The sequence below is a fragment of the Gavia stellata genome, chromosome 12 (genome assembly GCF_030936135.1).
Source record: "Gavia stellata isolate bGavSte3 chromosome 12, bGavSte3.hap2, whole genome shotgun sequence".
In the NCBI taxonomy this organism is placed as follows: Eukaryota; Metazoa; Chordata; class Aves; order Gaviiformes; family Gaviidae; genus Gavia; species Gavia stellata.
Window position 1 is genome coordinate 23,626,769 of NC_082605.1, and position 19,939 is coordinate 23,646,707.

General features: G+C 45.5%; 1 protein-coding gene across 2 annotated transcripts in view; it reads left to right on the plus strand.

Moving 5' to 3' along the window:
* The window catches only part of ITPR1 (inositol 1,4,5-trisphosphate receptor type 1), a 167,338-nt gene that overhangs the window by 91,354 nt on the left and 56,045 nt on the right, over window positions 1-19,939 (plus strand). For both annotated transcript variants that reach the window (XM_059823204.1, XM_059823205.1), the window contains 2 exons: window positions 10,025-10,157; window positions 11,237-11,427. In XM_059823204.1, coding sequence (XP_059679187.1) covers window positions 10,025-10,157; window positions 11,237-11,427 — 324 coding nt within the window. The remainder of the gene's footprint in view (window positions 1-10,024; window positions 10,158-11,236; window positions 11,428-19,939) is intronic.

The window sequence follows — 19,939 nt, forward strand, 5'->3', positions numbered from 1 at the left end:
GGAGACTGAAATATTTCTTATAGTTATTTGTAGCAAAAAAAAAAAAAAAAAAATTAAAAAAATATTTACACCATCTTACTAGATAATTAAAACTGCTAATGTAAAATATGTAGTGAAGATAGTTCTTACTCTATGCAGTTGTTTTAAATCACCTGCAAGGTTGAGGATTTCAAGAGGAGCAAGTGACTGCACTCCCACTGAAGGTCAGTGGCGTATCAGAGACTGAGGTCTCTAACTGCAGGAAAGCCCCAGCCCAAGTAAAACATGCTTTCTCAGCTGAAAACTCTGGAAAATGAGAGAAGGCATTCCTGTAGGCTGATCTCGGTGACTGTTCAGTGCAGGCACTGAGAGCCCTTATGCCAAATTTCCCACCTCGGCGTCTGGCAGCGCACAAAGGCTCTGCAAATTCATTGAGATAAGGCAGGGGCAAAAAGTTTAGCCAGGTCCCCGATCTGGGTGTGCGCCGCAGCGGCAAGGCGAGGGGGTGTAAGCGTGTGGCTGCTGCTCCGACGCATGCCGGCAGGAGCCGGGGGGGTGCCTCTGCCCCCCGTAAATACTGTGTGTCTTCTGTGAGGGCTGGGAGAGCTGCATGGCTCTGAGGCACCCGTGCCAGGACAAGGTGCTGCCTCCCATCTCGCGCTACCTCTTAATTTATGGAGGTGGGAGATCCTCCGTCACTAAAAACACACTGCTTGGCAACTTCGCTGCACGTCTGTTACAATGGTAAACTGTCACGTGGGAAGTTTGTCAAAGCAGTTCAGAGCTCTTCGTTCCCAGTTATTCCCCTCTGCCCTGAAACTTATCCATAGCAAGTCAAATGCGTTTTTGACAAACACCTACATATCATCTGCAGAGGCTAGAAATTTCCTATCCACATTTTTTCTTGGTTCTGCAAGGTGACAGTATTGGCCTTACAAAGGAGACTTGGCAAGCAGGTAACATACGTGGAGTTTTCTGGTATTACTGAAGAGTTTCGGAGGACAGCAATGTAATTTGTGCTCTCATCTGTTGTCATAAATCGGACTAGCTGGTGCTTTTGCTATGTGTCTTTCAAGTAAGAGCTATACGGAATGTATTTCACGGAGAAAAGAGGAGAAATTCGGAGAAGGGAGGAAAAAGTGGAAAGGGACTTCCAGGACTGTATCCATACATCCAGTCCCACTGGGACTCCAGCTGAGACGGGAGATGGTAATGCAGGAGCCGAGGCAGAGGGCAGCGGATTCAGAATAACGTGTATCTGCAATCTTCAGTGTAGTCCTTTGCATCTGGGTATACAACCTAGCTATCAAAAGCTTCATGAGATCTTTGGCTGACTGACTCTGTAGTTCTGTTTTTTCCCCTTTTTATTTCCTCTGCTATGCCAAATCACTCTCTCCACCACCCCAATAATTAGATGCCATATGCACGGAGTTGGGTTGGTTCCTGAATTCACAGATTTCTGGACCAGAAGGGACCGCTCGGTAATTTAACCCGACTTCCTGCGCAGGGCATCTCGTTTCTTGCCATTGCTTCTCTACTGAGCCAAATCAATTTAGTTTGACGAAGCTTCTTCAAAATGCTCAGTGTTGATCTTGAAGACCTCCCAGGATAGGTGTCAGTTTACCGTTGCCTTGCGCCAGCTAGTCACCTTCCTATCTGACTTAGAGGGATGCTTGGAAAAAAACCTAGTTTGGAAAATGGCATCAGCCTGTGCAAGTTAAGCAGCCTGAGGCTTGTCACCTCTCAATACTTTGGACTTGGAGATGGCCTGAAGTGGAGGAGGTTTGTGCTTGTACATGCGCTGGTTTGTCCGTTATTTTGTAAAATTCCAAAGTTTGGTGAGGCTGAAGAAAAAGGATCAGGTTTTTGAAAGTGTTCATGTGCGTGTGCTCACACAAACGTGCAGGTTTTCCTGATAAGGTTACTTCCCACCCATTTTTACCATTACAATATGGGATGTTTTCCATCCTGTTTTGTTGAAGCCAGTCTCCGGAGGAGACCCAGTCTATGTGAACTGGCATCTCCACCTGCCTTTTAAATGCATTTCAGGCCTTTTCAGCGCTCGGTGTTCTGGATGTTTACTACATAGTTGAGTTTAAAAAAAAAAAAAAAAAAAAACACAAAAAGAGAGAAAAGCGATCCTGAGGCTTTAAACCTCAATGAAAATCTTTCTGGATTTCCTCAAACCATTTCCACTTTTTTATCCGTAGTGATAGTTGTTTGAATTTTCTGTGAAAGACAGGATTAGACAACTTTCATCTTGATAGTTATTTTGAAAGCAAATGAAAATAAAACTTTCATATCTTCCTCCAAACCATAAAGGAAAAGGACTTAAACCTCTTCCAGATCTCGTAAGTTAGAAATAATAAGTTCGCACTTGAGCTGTCACTTGCTTTGGTGTCTTTTGAGGTGGCTGCATCCACTGTTGAGTCAGATAAAGACCATTCTGGGAAACGCACGTAGTCTGTGTTGGGGAAATGGATGCTAGAAGCATTACGGTCACCAACAGGTCAAAGAAATTGTAATTCTCCTCTTACGGCTAATGATGAGTGGTTTATTTGCCAGCCTTGCGGGAATGGAAACTTCAAAGGAAGAGGGGTTTTTGCACAGCAAGTTGAAAGGAACTTGTGCTACTGCTAGCAGAAAGTAAAGATGTTGTACTCTTCTCTGACCCTGACACCCACTATGTTCCAGTTTAAAAGCTGGCCACTGTGTCCGTGGCTCTCACCTGGCCGCTGTTAGGGAGGTGTCTCGGTATTCCACAAACTTGCCCCTGCCCCCCAAGCCATCGCTTTATTCTAGGTGGAGAGCTGAGGTATATGGAGACACAAGAAATCTAGTAAAAAACCTGCTTCAGTCTACGCTCCCACCCTATTCAATCCTTCTTGTAAAGCATAAGCTGATACTTTGCTGTTGCAGCACACAGGATAGTGCAAAGTGTAGCACAGTAACTACAGCTCAATAATTCTTTGCTATTTTAACCCATTTTGACTCAAAGAATAACAATTTCAGTATCTGGAGTTCATATGCTTCCTGAAAGATTGCTGAAGGCCGTGCTTATTTGGAATGATCCATCCGAGCATAGCCAAGGGCAGTAGTTTTTGCTTGCAGATGAGTTTGTGGGGCTGGTTCTAACATGCTGATCTATTTATACATGCTGTCTGCGCTACAGTGGGAAGGCACAGGAATTTGCTAGCTAGAATATGTACGTTTTCCTTCTCCAGTTAAGTTGGAAAGATCAAACTAATTTCATGCTGATTCTTCATCTGTGCTGGTTTTCAACCCCAAAATGTACACGTATGTTTGATTAAATGGGGTCGTGGTGTAAGCCCAGGAATAAGGAAGCTTTCATTAAGAATCCAAAGTCCAGTACATTATCTGGTGGCAGTCGTGTCCAGTTGACCTGCCAGCTCCAGTCTCCCCTTCCTGGATGGAAGGTACCTAATTCCCCTTACACGGGAATATGCACAATTTCCTTGCTGCTGTTGATGACTAAAGAAAGGAGGAATTTTTTGCTTTGCTCTGAAGCGAGTTGTGCAGACAGTGTCTGCAATCAGAACAATGTGCCCAGACTCCCTAACGCCTTGATACGGCGTCTGCAGTGTCCAGCCCACGAGCAGCACGGGTGTACGAAGCGGGCTATGCAGGAACTGCATGTTCCCCCGCGTTCTTCCTGTTAACTTTTGGTCCTCTGGCTTAAATACTCTCTGCTTCAATTTGACCAAGAGAGAAATGGTTTGCATGCTTGTGAAGTTTCCAAGAGTGGTGACAATGCAAGGAAACGGTGTACCAAAGGCCGTGTGAATTAGCCAGGAGGAAAGTCCATTAGGAGAACGGAGAAAGGTTCTTCCTGGCCAAGGAGCCCCTGCCCACAGAGCACCGCAGGGGAAGCGCTCGCTCCTCTGGCTCCTTCCTGGGAAGCGGGGTCTCCCCATATTTAGACTTCTGGATCCCGTGGCCTTCCTCTCCCTTTGCTGTGCATTTCCTAGGCTGCAGCGGATATTGGGTTAAAATACCACGGTCGCTCTCCCAGCCTGTGCTTGATTTGTCTGTCTAGTTCGTGTGCCCTTTAGGCAGACACGGACAATGAGTGGCTGACTTAATTTGGTATTACTGTGTCGTCCTTGTCTTATTTCTTAGTGTCTGTTCCTGAGAAGTTAAATCAATTTACCCACGATGAAGTAGGCAGTTTCACTTGAGTGTTTAGGGGTCTGTTGTATGTCTAAGCTCTACTAGATAAAAGTTGCTCGTCTTCATGTTTCAATGTGATGATCGGCATTTTAAATTTGAAAAGCTGTCACCGTTAAGCCTCTTATTTCATTGCTCGTGTTCAGTGCTGTATCACGTATCCTTTATCTCAGGAAGAGTATGTTTATAGATGAGAATCCACTGAAAGCATTTTTTTAAACTGACATTGTAAGGCAGCTGCCTTTCTGTGGCATGCAGCCCTGGCTTCCTCCTCCTCCTCCTCCTCCTCCCTGCCGGGGCTGGGTGTGCTGCCTTCCCCCTCTGCGAGTCGCAGATCCCGGCTGTGCGGTCCGAGCGGGCTGCCCAAAAGTGCATCTCTGCGTGGCAGGCCTGTGTGCACCTGCAACTAAAGCTTTTTGCTTGTGCCTCTGTGTTCATGCAAAATAGCTTGGGATGTTCAAAGGATACCTGCTAAATTTTCAAAATGTAGCCCTTTCAGGAGCGGGGTGGGTGGGAGGGCGTAAACAGTAATTATGGCTATAACTCATTTGTGATGATTCAGCTAAGTCGAGTGCTTTGCTAGCTCCCTTCCCCTAACTATTGACCACTAGATTTCTGTTGGCATGAAAGATTCTTGAAGAATGACTAATTTTTCTGCATTTTACTTTCAACTAGCTGCCGCAACCTCCAGAAACGGAAAGCTCTGTAGAGGTGTGTCACCCACCTATATTTGTACAACAGGCAAATATTGGTGTTTTGAAGTAGTCCTGGTGGAGTGTCTTGTTGGTAAAAAAACCTGTGAAATGTGTGTTCCTGCGTGGTGTTAGACAGTGAAAAATAAGTAGATCTGTTGAAGTGGTTTAATCCAATACAGCGTCAGCATGATAGTCTGAAAATATAAAAAAACAATGTAAACCAGTCCCAAATCTTTGTTCCTTTCAGCCATTTCCCTTACGCTTTTCAGGGGAGCACTGTGAAAAGTCTCCTCTCAAATCCCCCTGCATCAGCAAAATGGACTCAGTTTCTCTGGCTCCTGATACAGAATTTGGTTTTCCCTTTGTCTCACATATTTAAAAACTTTGATAAGGAAATGGAGGTGTCAGAAGTAGTTAGCGGAAGGTGCGTAATGCCAGGGTAGCTGGGTGTCCCATTGAAAGTGCCACAGTGAAACACCTAATGGTCACTTCACACCTTCAAGGTTACCGGCTCTGTAGTGAATTGGGTACGTAGGCACCTTTCCTTTATGAGATACCCCAGCGTCAGTTCGCGTAAGACAGATTATTTGCCAAAATGAAGACATAAGAATTTATGAAATCTCAAATTCTTTTGGAATTAATGGGACATCCAGAGATGGCGTTGGTAGATTGTACAACTGGGTGCTCTATCAGTGCAAATCTAAGTGAAACAACCTGGAGGTCTAAATCTAGGACAGTGTCAATTCTCTGAGCCATATAAATATGAAGATTATAAATGTGCTTTGAAATCATGAAGAAAAAAAATGTAGTTTGTGGTGGTTTAGACCTTTGTATTTGTAATTTTGTGGAATAGTGTTTAAATGTAAACCGAAACTCTGAGTGGTCATAGAATGACTTTGAGATGTTTGGGAGATGGCTCCTGGTTTAAGATGGGTCCCTGTATAGAGCGGTTGTTCCTACACATTTTCAGAATGCTTTAAAGCAGCAAAAACTCAACGTACTTCAGGTTTACAAGGTGGAAATTCCATTCCTGAAAATCAGTATCTGAAATAAGAGAGATTTGATTTGGAAACGTGCACATGCCAAGGGACTTTGTTCAGTGAAGCCTCGCTGAAGTCCATGGTGTTGGAACGGAAATCCCACAGGTTTTGTCAGAGGCCCTCCGCCGTCTCAAAAGAGCTTCATTGACCACGGTCAGATCTGTGGAAGTACCTACACTTCCTCCAGAAGTGTGCGTATAGTGGGACGGAGTGTTTGTGTGTGTGTGTGTCTGTGTATATGTATGCATGGGCATGCACGGTTTGAGTTCTTCAACTTCTGTGTGTTACCGGTAACTGTAAAATTAGACAGACCTTGTGTTTTCTTTAAATCCATGGGAATGTGTTGGCATACGTGCATGCCATGGTGGTCTGCTGGTGGGTGGCAGAGCAGACTGGTTAAGTACTGCCAGAGCTAATTGAGGGCAGATGTTCTGTTTAGATAGTTTGTCAATCAGTCTTCCTTATCTCCCCCCTTGCTTTCAGCTATCACTTCCCTTAATATTTCCATAAGTGCAAAGATGTTAGTGTCTCTTTAGTGTTGTTCTGCTTTAAAATGAAATTTCTGCATGCACAGCAGGAGCTTGATCAAAGTCTACCACAGAGGCAACTGGAGGATCATAGAAGGGTACGTACAGCAGTCAAGCACGTTCAGAACTAATCCTCTACCTTTTCCTTTCAAACAGTGAAGCGTAAGTCATGTAAGAAACTTCTGTGGTTAACTGCTTGCTGTCGGTCTCTTGGAAAATCTGAAACGATCAGCTACGCTTACAAAACGGGCGGCTGGAGCCCCTTCTCTTGTATTAAATGGAAGGAGCAAGTGCTTGGCTGCTCTGGATTAAACCTCAGATCCTGGTCTAGTCTGTTGACACTTCCAAAGCACTCCCCTTTGGTGATGATCGCACAATTATGAAGTGAGATTAATCAGCACTTGTGGAGTTTACCTGCTTTGGCCACACCTCCCCCTTCGTAAACAGCCAAGCTGCAAATTCAATGTCCGCAATACATTTCTCGATTTCTTCTGCTCTTGTAGCAGGGAACAGAATAGCAGCAACTTATAACTGCTTCACTCTTAAATATTATTAAAGACTCTCTATTTTAAAGATTATAACAGGTTTTTGGTATCACTTAAACTGAGTTGTGCATTGCATCAGCTTTACTGATACGTGTACAATGTTTGTATATGACTTACTGTTAGTTTACCTTGCTGGTGAATGCAGATGAAACTGAATGCTGTTGGGTCTTTATTCTAGGTAGCATATTTGATTTTTCTTACTGCTGCCAAACATCTGATATTTGTTTGCATACTGTACGCATCAAAGTGGTGTACAACAGTAACATGATGGTTAAAGAACTGTTCTGGAGCCAAGCATTGCAGCTGAATTAATTATAACATTTCTTAAATACCACTTATTTTTTCTCCCCTCTACTTTGATGACATACTCATATACTTGTTAGCTAACACAGTGGGTTTGAATAATTTTGTAGGAAACAAAGCTTTTCTTCCCAGTTAGAATTCGAAATGCTAGTAAATGTGGATTGCCAGGCCTCCAAAACCGTGGATCAGCACGCTTTCGGACTAGAAACAACAAATGCTCGATACGTGTTCCCACTTGTATTTTCTGGTTGCTTGTCCTGTTTTGGATACACTACTCCTTTGGATAGACAGCGGAGGTGCTGCAGGTCTGCCCTCGGAGCCGGAGCCCCCGGTGAAGTTTCTCCACTCACCCCAACTAGTTTGACCGTGGAATAGAAGTTGCCTTCTGCTCCGCAGTGGACCAGAAGGAAAGTCTAGAGACATCCCCAGGAGCTTTAGTTACCCTTCTGAATTCAGGAGGAGGTGGAGTTTACTGAACAGCAGTTCTTGTGGTTGGATGTGTGTTGTTATCTTTGTAGTAAGTAGTAAAAATTACTGGGTTTAAATGCCAGTTGATATGATGACAGCCAGTTAGTTTAACAGAAGAGGCAAAAAGGTCATGCGTGAACACCGTTGTAACTTATTTTTGGCATAGGGCTTATATGGGTATCAAGTTGCCTTTCTAATCAGTACGCACGTAGAAGGCAGATGTAGTTAAGGGGGTTTTTTGTCTGCCTTGGCCTTGTTCTGTCATGTAGCCTTCCTTACCTGCCAGACTGAGAGCAGAGAGATGGTTAACGCACTACATCATCTGCTAAACACTCTCATGTCACCGTCAGTCAGAGTAGCTCCTCTGGGATAAGCATTTGCTTGAGCTTTTGAATTGAGTCTCTTACCTCTCATACATGTTCACTATTTGGCCCCACTGGTGATAGGAAGCGTATGCCCCTTGGAAAAGTGCTCATCTTCTTCTACTGTTGCTTCCCAAGTAACTTGCCTTTTTTTCTTTTTTTTGGGGACTTTTGGAAGCAGCTGGTTGGAAAGCTCTCTTCATGTTTATTTTACATCTTGTCTCCCTGCTGCTTCCCCCATCCCCATCTGAATCCATAAAATGCAGCTCCTGTGCTGCTGCTTTCACACTAATAATCTATAGGAACAATTTTTTATCTGCTGAACTGTAGTGACAGAGGCAGACGGCGGGAGCCCTGACGTAAGCACCGGCCTTGCGGGGAGGGCAGTGGTCCCGGACCAGCTGCAGGCAGGTGTTGAGCTGCTCCGTTTGGAAGAGATGTCTGAAATTTGGTAAAGGACTGTTAATTTCCAGGCTGGTTTTTGTGTTTCCAGTGCGTTGGGGCATAAGGATTTCTCTAAGCTACCTTTTGTGGGTGCAGCTTTGTATCAAAAGCAGCGTGGCTGCGGCAGTGCTGCCAATTGTATGAGCCAATTAATGCACATTTATGTCCCATTTACTTATCTGTGTTTTAAAGGCCTCTTGTGAAAGTTTAAAAAGTAAGGCTTCACTTGCATGACAGCTAATATTAAACCTCGTAGTTAATGATATTTTGAATCTATTTCAAATGAAATCAGTTGTCTGACTACAACTGAAAATCAGTGTCAAACACTTGTTTTGTGAAGGGAGGGCAAGATACTTTAGTTCATCCCAGCAGATTTTTAATATGAAACCCTTCTTGGCTAGATTCGGTTTTTTATTATTTTTTAAATCTCCCTCCTCCCCTCTCAAGGCGGTACTGCTGTAACCGCAGCACACTGCCATTAGCAGAGCAGTAGCTCCCAGTTAAAATAATCACCAGTTTTCCTTTCTTGCACAAAGACCTTGTAAAAATCTGTTAATCCAGCTGCGGTGTTGGTGTGTCTGCCCGTTGCTGGCAGTACCGCCAGCTTTTGTACGGCTCACTGAATTACTGGGAATTCCTGTAAAGACTTAAGCGAGAGCGGTGCAGGGTCTACAGGTTAACATTCAACCTGGGAGGTGTTTTGGTCTCCTCTGGCCTCCGCTGATGGCAGCGGCACGTGCTCCGCGCAGCCGTGCCGGCTGCTCACGGGGCCGGGATGTCGGGGTTATCTGAGGACCCATGGCCCACAGTGTCCGTGGGCTCATGTGCTCGGATGCTGACTGCCGGCGTGACCGGGCGGCTGAGGCAGCTGCCAGCCGGGACACGGGGAACAAAGAGCTGGGATGCGGCGGGGATCGCTCGGGTTTCCGCTCGGCAGCTGACAGCGTTAGATCGCATCAGTTGCTGATGGGGGGGAGAAGAGAGTGTGTCCCTGTAACATTGGTGAAATGGCAAAACAGGATAGGTGTGAGAAGATGGGATTGCTCGCTCACAAAACCATTTTGAACATTACTCTTTTTCTAATCCTCCTCTTCATTTTCTGTTGGTGCTGTACAGATGCCATCTCTTTTACATTTAAGACTCAGACAATAGATCTTAATTAAAAAAAAAAAAACCTCTTTGAGAATAAAATCTGTCTAGAAAGCTTTACACAAAAACTGAACTGTAGCTGTTTCTGCTGCTGGGAACTCGTAATTTTATTTGAGCCCCATGGGACCCCCGCGGTGTCCCAGCCTGCCCGAGCAAATTGGGAGATGCTCAGTGGATTTTTCCAAATCTCCAGGGTTTTGGTTCCCCCTCCCTCACTACAAGTAGGCTAATGATAACAGCAGTCCCCTTGCTACTGAATATTAGTAGTTTGTTTATTCATTCATTAAGCTCACATCATGATTTCATTATCCTCTTTGACTCAAGGGTGAGGCACTCAGGCAAGTTTTGGTCAACCGTTACTATGGCAATGTGAGACCGGCGGGACGGCGTGAGAGCCTCACCACCTTCGGCAATGGCCCCTTGTCCGCCGGAGGCGCCAGCAAAGCCGGGGCAGGAGGTAGGACGTACTCCTGCTCATCCGTGGTTTGGGTGATCTGTCCTGCCAGATGCTGTGTGTCTGTGTCTGCTTGACAAATCAGGTGAAATAGGGTTTTTTTCCCCCCTTTTGGAATTTTCCCCTACCATTCTGTTCTGTGAAATCTCAAAAAAAGAAACAACTATCCACATGGATGGGGAGGAAGTCCTGCTTGCATGTCGCTGCTTGTTTTGGAAACTCCAGCGTGTTTTAACACTCCTTGAGGGATTCCACTTTAGGTTGAGCAGAGCATCGCTCTTCTGTCTCTAATCGTGTCAGCTGCCTTTTCCTCATGTATTATGGGGAGATTGCCGGGTAGGATGAGCAAAAATTTGGTTTCAAGTCAGTTATAAAGTACAGTTTATTTAATTTGAGACCACAGCTAAAAAAGTCATAATGTCAAGTACGTTTTGTCAAAGCACAGTTCAGTGGGGTTTGCCTCTTCAAATAAAGACAGTGGGTATTCCTGTTGAAAGCAGGCCTGATCAGAACCCAAAAAGAAAAACCCTCAAAAAACCTATTTCCCCTTATTTTCGAAAGTTGATATATATTTCATTTGTTCTTGTGTTGTGCTGCCTACTGCCATGCTCTTCCACTTTCTAGAACCTTGGCTTTGCCATCCTCTGGAATTTTTCTCGCCTTTTTTCCGTCCCCTCACTGGTCCTGCAGAGCCTCTACCTCTCTTTGTATCCCTGAATCTACGCTGTTTCCAGAATCCTCTTCCAGTATACCAGCCCTCTTTCTATCTTCTCCTGCTAATGAAGGGAGCAGTGGCAAGAACTGTTTCCCATCACCAGCCCAGGCTGTCCTTCCTCAGGACGCCACCTCCCGCAGACTCGCACGTGTTAGAGCAGTGTTAAGTGCCCATCTTACAACACGCCCCACGCGTGCTTTGAGGCGCAAACTCTTCCTTGCAGAAATGCTAGGAGCTGAGTTCATCGCTGTTAAGAAGCGTGTGCGCATCGTTCAGGGTAGGTTAATAATTCAAAGCAGAAGAGGTGCCATCACCGTAGGGTGGTGGGGTGTGAATCTCAGCCTGTTTCTCCTCATCACCTTTATAGGAGGAAGCTCTGGATCGAGTTCAATGAGCCGAGGTGAGATGAGTTTGGCAGATGTCCAGTGTCATCTGGATAAAGAAGGTGCATCCAACCTGGTCATAGATCTCATCATGAATGCCACCAGTGACAGAGTCTTCCATGAGAGCATCCTGCTAGCCATTGCCCTTCTGGAAGGTGGGAACACTACAATACAGGTAGGGAAATGGAAAATGTCAAGCTTATAATTAAAACGTGTTGGGAAGGGAAATGTTTTTATGAAATCCAGGAAACTTGAGGAGGTTAAGGAGATGGGAGAGGAAATGACTAAATGATCTTTGACCTGTAATTAAGAAAAATATCACTGTCTACCATGCAAAAGTTAACTTACTAAATGTTTGCCTGGGCACTTGGTAATTGAGGTATTTCCCAGGGCAATATAGAGGAATGTATAACAAAACAGCATTGTAGCATAAGTTAATGTGACTACTTTTAGGAGTAAGTTTAAGCAGCTGCAACATGCTCAGCAGCTTTTACAACTAGTTGTTAGATTTCAGACTGGAATTTAAAATAACAGTGCATGGTAAGCTCCAGACCACCACCATTCTCCTGCAGTCGTGCTGTCCTTTGTTTCAGTGTTTTAAGTAAGGATTTGGTTTCCCTAAATGAGAATTGCGCCTGGTATGGATTTTAACGAACATACACCAACTAGCTTGTATGGTATTCTTCCAAACAGAAAGTAAAACCTTATTACGGCAAAACATGCCCACAAAGATTATTGAACATGTAATATCTTATTCTTTTGACATTGCATGTGTTGTATTTGCAAACAGTCTGTTTCAGTCTTGGACAGTGGGCTTTTCGCATGGCTATTCCCTCTCCTTCCCCACTGCCGTGCATTTCACATGTCTGAACAAAACAATCGGTGCTCTGTTTAAGAAGGTCAATTTTGCAGATGGTTCCTTTCACTCAGAGAAGTGATACATCCAAATGTTAGATATACATACAGATTTAGGCTTATAATTTGATGCCATTTATGGTGCATCCTAATTAGGAACATTTATTTAGGTACTTAAAGCACTAACATTTTCAGAAGAGCTTGGGGAAAGATAACTATAAAAACCTTACATACATGGCCCACTATTCCCAGTGCGGTCTAACCACTCCCCAGTCCTTTGTTTCTGCCCTGAAAACCAAACTACTGAAAGATGCAGTCTCTGGTATCGCTGCAGCAGCAGCAAAGAGCCACCACAGTGATGACGTGATTCTTAACTAACCCTCCGTGGCACCTTCTGGGAGAACTGTTTGACCAGACTGAGGGTAGTGCCCCGTGTTGTGCTTAATCTGTCTGGGGGCCCTTGCCCCAATGGACTGTCCTGTTCCGGTTAGCTCTGCTTGTCCCCTCTTTGTACGGCTCGTGCAGCTGCGGGGTGAGTTGAATTAAGTGGCTGATCTGGTGGAAAACCAGCCTGCCAGTGAAAACAGATTTGATCCCGTAGAAATGTGTGGCTCAGACCTGACCAGAGATGTGCTAATGAGCAGCTGTATCCTTTGGGCAGCAGTACGGGGTGAGATTTGGTTAAGTGTCACGTGGGGCTGACTAGTTATCACTGATCACTATGGCTAAAACATGCGCTAGATCTCTACAGCAGCACCTCTTCTTTTCATGCAAACTTCTGTTGAGAGAAGGGGGAGCCTTTTGGGGCTCCTTCACTGGCTCTGTAATCAGTACCCTCTTTTTCCCTGCGTATATGCTCTAGATTGAAGCTTCTTTGCAAAGACAAAGTGGGAATCAAGCGTTTAAACTCCCGTGTCGCCTTAAACTGCAATGACAGGATGAACATTCCTTGGGGAGGGTCACTGCTTTATATTCCCTGCTCTTCTCCAGTGTAAAGGAAGTTGAGCTTTCATCTTCCTAGCTCTCAGGGAGCCTCAGGTAACCTCACGCTGTCATGTTGGAAGGAAAAAGAAATTCTGCACCAGCCTGACATGGAAAGATCCTTTGCTTGTGCTGGAACCCAGAACTAATGAACTGAGTAGAGTCACTTCCCACTGTGTGCGAATCCGTGTTGGAAGCAGATTCCTTAGCTCATCTGCTCAAAACAAACAGGGAAATCTGCAGTCCGTCTCCTACTCCTACATGTAGGGTATAAGGGCTCTTCCTGAAATCAGTGGTGTAATTCTGCTTTCAAGACACCTTTTTCACCAAAAAGGGAGATTCTTTAGTTTTCATTTGCTGTCGATAGCTGGGAGCCTGTAAAATAACTATGCAGTTAGGAATGAGCTGTTGGCATAGGGTGCTTATAGCAAATGGCATTGCACTTTCCATCCGCGCCTTACGGTCCTGCCGGTTTCTGTTGCACTCTTGCCTTTGTAGATGTTACTTCCACAAACCAGAGTAACTATTTTCCGTCCTTTCCCACGCAGGAATAAGTGCATAGCAGTTGTCTTTGCCTTTAGAAAACGTTGTGGGCAGCCAGCAGTTACTGGGTGCGTGTACGTGCTCTAATGCAGCCGTGGAGGGCTGGGAGGGGGCTCTGGTGTAGGGCTGCTTTTAAGTACAGAGTGTTTGAGGAACCAAATGACTTGTGATGCCTACAGCTAATGCTGTAAGCTCTGAGGTCTTGGACACACCCAGGAGCTCTTACTCATACATGCAAAGTACAGATGAGACTTTATTGAAAATATCCTGTGGAGCAGTTGTAATGTAGATATTCTATGCTCTAGCAATCCAGCAGCCTGATAGCAAAAGGCAAAAAAGAAGGTTTATCAGTGCACAAAGATGCTCCTGACTTACCTCTGCATTGGTTAATCTCCTGGTGCTAGGTAGTGAGTTCCCCAGTGCTTTACTTGTTCTGGCTCTAGCACAGTCAGGGCCCATGGGGACTACTACAATGTCAGTCAAGAACAGCACACATTCAGCACTCTGATCTTTCATGACTCTGTCTGAGTCATGAAAGCCAAGTAACTAAAACTTTAATGGAAAAAACCGCCAACCATGAAGCTTAACTTCTGGGAGAACAGCTGGCTCAACGCTGATGAATCGAAGCGAAGGTGGAGGTTTAGCTCTTCAGTAAAATCACTATTTCAGGTCTGTATCTCCCAGAGTAATTGCTGAATGGTGTCCAGGTTAAACTGGCGTCCTGAGACTGTAAACTCACGTAACCAAGCTTTTCTGTCTTCATGCAGGAAGAGTAGCCTGTCAGCTCACCCAGAAAATACAGAAGGCTCTGGGTGCAGCCCAGCTGTTGGGGAGCAGGGCCCTTCCAGGGGAGCTGTGTGGGTACTCGCTAGTCTGCACAGCTTCAAATCCAGCACGTTTTCTAAAGCAGTCTTTCGCTACAGCACAGTAAAGATTTACTGAGTGCAGCAGCGTGATGGTCTCCTACTTAGTAAGATTTCATTTTTACAAAATCCACTGCAAAATTTGTCTGCTTATGGAAACCAGATGCACTTACAAAAATGAACCCAATACTTTCCATGGCCTTTTATCCTGATCTTTCTCTAATCTATGTTCTTTTGGTAAGTTTTGTGGATGAGGTAGGTAGGGCTTCACAACCTCTGCGGCCTGCAGAGTGGATTTTCTGAAGTTCTACGGCAGTTTCCAGTAACTGCCAGTGGAATAGTCATCTTCAGTCTCTGGACTAATAACTGTGTTCATTTTGCATCAGATACGCTTGTCATTATGAAAGTTGACCTAGCCAAATTGGCCAGCTTTGTCGTTGAGGTCTAACACAGTTTATCTTCATTTCACATTTTTTTTGTTATTATTAGCAGCTCTTGATTTATAGTATTCTGAGCGAGTTCATTCTGTGCTCGGTCTGAATAATCTTTACTGAACTTGAATTGCTTTTATCTACAGGCCTTTGAGAATAGGAAACTGGTGGGATAGGGACAGGTTATGTAAAAAGGCTTTTTGGCAGCAAAGCCAGAAATGTGTCACCCCTGCATGGCGTTTTCTTAACTCCAGGTTTTCACACGGGAAATTAATTCGGCCTGAAGTTAAGCGAAAGGTTTGTACTGACACACAGGAACTTGCACACGATGATTGTAATATGGTTAATAAAGGGAGTTCCCGGGTAACTCCCATGAGCGTTAGTGGGAGAACAGATCCCTGGGATGTTGGGAAGGGATAACTGGAATAGGTGTTACTGTTTCATTAGATACATGCAGGGCCAGTATTAAGGCTAGGCAAAGTAGGTGGTTGCCAACTCTAGCAGAAAAGCAAATCTAGAGATGTTCCTTATTATAATTGGCAGGAGTGATTTTTTTATTGTATTGTTAAGAAAATTCATCTGGGGGAGATCAGGACAAGAAAAAATACTCCTGGTTTACCTTAGGAAAGAGGCTTCACTGGTGTACGGCACACTGAGTCCCACGCCGCTCTGTGTTTTGCTAGAGGGGTGAATGTGGATGTGATAAATTTACTGTTCTGAGGGAAAGACAGAGGTCTTTGCCCACCTAAAGCTCTCTGGATGGAAATTTTTCTGGGTTATTTTTAGTTTTTAGAATTCACTTAGAAATGCTGTCAGGTTCTTTGGTAACAGAGGTGGTGATGAAAAGTGGTGTAGCTGTGTCCAGCGAGCTCGTCGCTCCCACTCAGCGGGAGCTCTGGTTTTCGGTGGGAAGCCTGTCCTCATTTGTAAGGAGACAGAAGTGGAGGTAGAACCGCAGGGTCAAAACCGGACAACAAATTAACTTGACAAACGCTGCAGCTCACTGAACTGAAAATTACATAAACCCCTTTATTAATTTATATAACCCTCAGCTTCCACCGCGAGAGAGCTGGCGTCAGCGCTTCTGCACGGAGCAGCCCTGGGGGGGATGCCCCGCTGGCCCTACGCTCTCCTCCGAAAGGGCGAGAGGCGAAGGTGCCCTGCATCCGGGGCGCTGCCGGCTGGCGCGTGGCACCCATCCCCCCAGGGTGCTGGCTTGGGTGCGCTTCGCTGGAGCTTGCATGGCGGGTGCTGTTGCTCGTAGGCACGCTGCATGGGGAGCTACATCGCCTTTGGAAGAGATGTAAGCTTGGTCCGTTCCCTGCGCATACTGCAACACGGCGAGTTTTCCTCCGTTTAAGCAACCCTGGAAAATGAGTGACAGTGGAGGAAATTGCTGATGACTTCTGTAATGCTTGTCTCTCATCCGCAAAATAAAAATTATATGCGCCGTTACTCTGCCTCACCTCCATAGAGTTTCGGGTTTCCTTGGTCCGTGGAAGTTAACGCAAGTTAAGTCCCTTACATAACTGCCTCTCCGTGGAGACTTTGGTCTGCTCCTTTAATTAGGGATCTTCTCAAAAGTTAGATTGCGTGACAAATTACCCACATGCACATGTTGGTATTTTCAGCAAGGGAAGGTAAAATGAGGTTGTTGACATTAGTTTCAGGCATTTTTTTAAGTGCTACCCCAAAGTGATGTGAGGCAGAGCAACCACTTGGAAGTGCAGTGGTGCCTTCTTTCCCCCTTCATCCACAGCTCTTCCCAAGGTGGGCTACAAACACAGGGGATGAGGTGATGGCAGTCAGCACCCAAGGAAAAGGTGATTATTTTTGAGGAAAGAAGTGGGATTCGCTCCTAGCTTTAAGGCATCTGAGCAGAGTCGCTACTGCTGCACAGAGGACAATGATGGGATTGGCTCTACAGCCCTCCTTCCCCCAGCAGCTGACTATGGGATGAGGACCAGGGCCACCATGACTCAAGATAGCACCGAGGAGCCTGTGGTGGTGGACTGGAGGGTTGTGCCTCCATCACGGCATGGCAAGAGCAAATTTGGGTGTTGGCCTCTTCTCCCAAGTGACGAGTGACAGAACAAGAGGAAATGGCCTCAAGTTGCACCAGGGGAGGTTCAGACTGGATATTAGGAAAAATGTCTTTCCTGAGAGAGCGGTGAAGCACTGGAAGAGGCTGCCCAGGGAGGTGGTGGAGTCCCCATCCCTGGAGGTGTTCAAGGAACGTAGGAACGTGTGGACGTGGCACTGCGGGACATGGTTTAGTGGGCATGGTGGGGTTGGGGTGATGGTTGGACTTGGTGATCTTACAGGTCTTCTCCAACCTTAGTGATTCTGTGATTCTGTGTGATTCAGTGTTGTGCTGAGCCAAGGTTTGGAGCTCACCATGTATGTGTGAGGCTACTTTGAGATGTGACTGTACAAAAAGCCGTGTGGCTTCGAGTTGTTTTAACTTCCTGAACTCTTCAGTTCAGCCTGCAAAGAGGAGCCGTGCATTTTGCGTGCCCTCTTTTGAGTGCTCGTTAGGGTTAGGGGCTATGGCCTCATGGTAGCCTGCTGCCCATTGCAGAAGTACCGCGGGGGGGCTCTGAACAAGCGAGATACCAGAAATCGCAGCAGCCAGCTCTTCGTTAGTCTGGTGTAGTAGGAAATACTGGTTTGGCTAAAATGCTGGGCTAATGTGACTCTCCTGTCTCCAGCTCTGTCTTGCACCACACACGGACTTGGACTTAGTTGACATTCCTCCTCATGCATTGCCACCAGTAAGAAAACTCCAGCACGGTGAACTGTGGTCTCCTTTGCTGAACTCGGTGCCTCAGACTGTCCGAAGATGATCAATAGTTATGAAATAATTGCAGAATCGATGCACAAAAGGAACTGAATCCAGAGCTATCCAATTCCTGTTCGTGTTTGTGGCACGTAGGAGAGCTGCAGAAACCAAGTGCAATGGTGTGCCAGCCGGCGGGCGGGGAGATGGGGCTTGCGTCTCTGACCGCCTGCCACAGCCCTCAGGTTTCATGGAGCAGTAACTCTGAGGCAGATCTGTGTCCTTCAGCTTGCTGTAGCGTTGGCTGTGAAATACCATGACAAAAATGGAAGGATAAGCGACGCTAAAAACATCAACAGTGAGATAGTTGGAACCAGCCAGGCAACCTGCTTTATTTTTTTCACTTTCCCCGTTGGCCTAAATGTGTCCTGTCCTGTTTGGTTGCCAAAACACTTACAGTTTCTTTTTCTCCATGACTGCGATAGCCCTTCAAAATCGGCAGGAGATTTTACAAAATGTTACAGAAGTATCGGCGATATAAAACGTAGATTTAGTGACGCAACCGTGCTGTAGGGTTTGTGGTTTGGACTTTTTAAACCAGATTTACTACTTAGAAAATTTGCAACAGTCACAGATAATCCGCGAGCACACAGAATCGCACGTGATGGTAAATGCTTCCGAGGGAAGAGTATCTTTGGATCGCTAAACCTTTTGTAAATAGCACTTGAGAACTTTTGGTCCTTGATAAAAAAAAGTCTCTTCAAATTTCTACTGTTTGTTTATAACAGGCAGAATTCTTTGATATAGGATGTTACATCTTCTTTACATTGTTTTAATAATACTGGGTTAGGAAACTAATGTAAAACCAGCCAGCTATTGGCAAGTATTAAGTAATCACCTATGTCTTTCACCATTTTAATGAGTTTTTCTCAAGTTAAAATGCACCATCTTTTTTTTTTTTACATTCTGAATATGTTACTTCAGAACATGACATTAAAAAGAAGTCCATGTTGATAAGGACCTACATCAACCATTGCGTTCAGCTGCGGGCAGTGATCTTGTCCTTTTGTGAAAGAGCCCTCTCCAAAATGAAGCACGCCGCAAACCCAGGCCCTCCTGCGCGGCCCAGTTACCTTCAAAACCAGGCACTGAACCTGCACCGGTAGTTACGCCAGCGCTGAGGAAATCCGGTCCTGATGCTCCGCTGATCCGCAGCACGTGAGGAGACTCGAGATGGCAAGCCCCTGGAGCACCGGCTCTCTCTCCCATGTCTTTTCGTGCATTTAGCACAGTGAAGTCTCGATCTCGCTTAGCCATTAGACACCACCATGTTAAAAACAAGCGAGCTCTACTAATAATGCCCTGAGAGCCAAAAGCTGCGAGGAATCATTCCTGCAGAGACGATTTCATTTTTATTGGGGGCAGTAAGATGCGTAGGTGAGGTTGTAATGATACCACTTCTAGTCTTCCTACCTGAGCTGCAGCCAATACTACTTTTTGAAGTATTTTGGGGCCATCAGTATTCCTGCATCGTAGCATCGTCCAATCTTTTTGTCCAAAGGGAGGTTTTGCACTTAGATTTCGAGGTGCCCGTCTGTGCAATTGAGCAATATAGGCGAAAAAAAGGAGGCGAGGTGCTGCATCGGGGTTCAGCTGCAGTGCTCGTCCTCCAGTCTCGTAGCCTTGTGTTGTTCGTGGTTGTTGGGTACCACGGACCTCTTGTGTGGCAATCCTCTCGGCATTTACGTGTCACCCTGGTCCTGTTAAGGAGCAGGGACATAAATTGCCCATTCTCCCTATTCCTCCCTGTGGGATCCAGGTCCAACATAAACTTTTAAGATGATCCCTAGCAGGATTAAAGTCCTCCACAAGCAGGCAGAGGCAAGCTATTCAGAAAAACAAGGTCATGCTGCCTTTTTTATTTTTTTTTGGTAAGCACAGGAATCAACAAAGCGATGTTATATAACTTCTATTTATATCCCACTTGCTCACTAGCTGCAGGCATACAAGAGTAGCTGAGAAGGGAATTTAATGAGCTCTCAGGGCTTGCTCACCTTCCAGAGCGGGTAGGAGCCAGCTTGTTTTTGAAGTGCGTCAGCAAATGAAACTGGTGGTGGGTGGGTGGTTTGGGTAGGTGGACTGACTTGTTGCTATGGTTTTCTTTAATTCCTCTGTCTCTCAAGAAGATCTTACACATTTTTTTTTTTTTCTTTTGGGGAGTCTGCAGACTTCCTT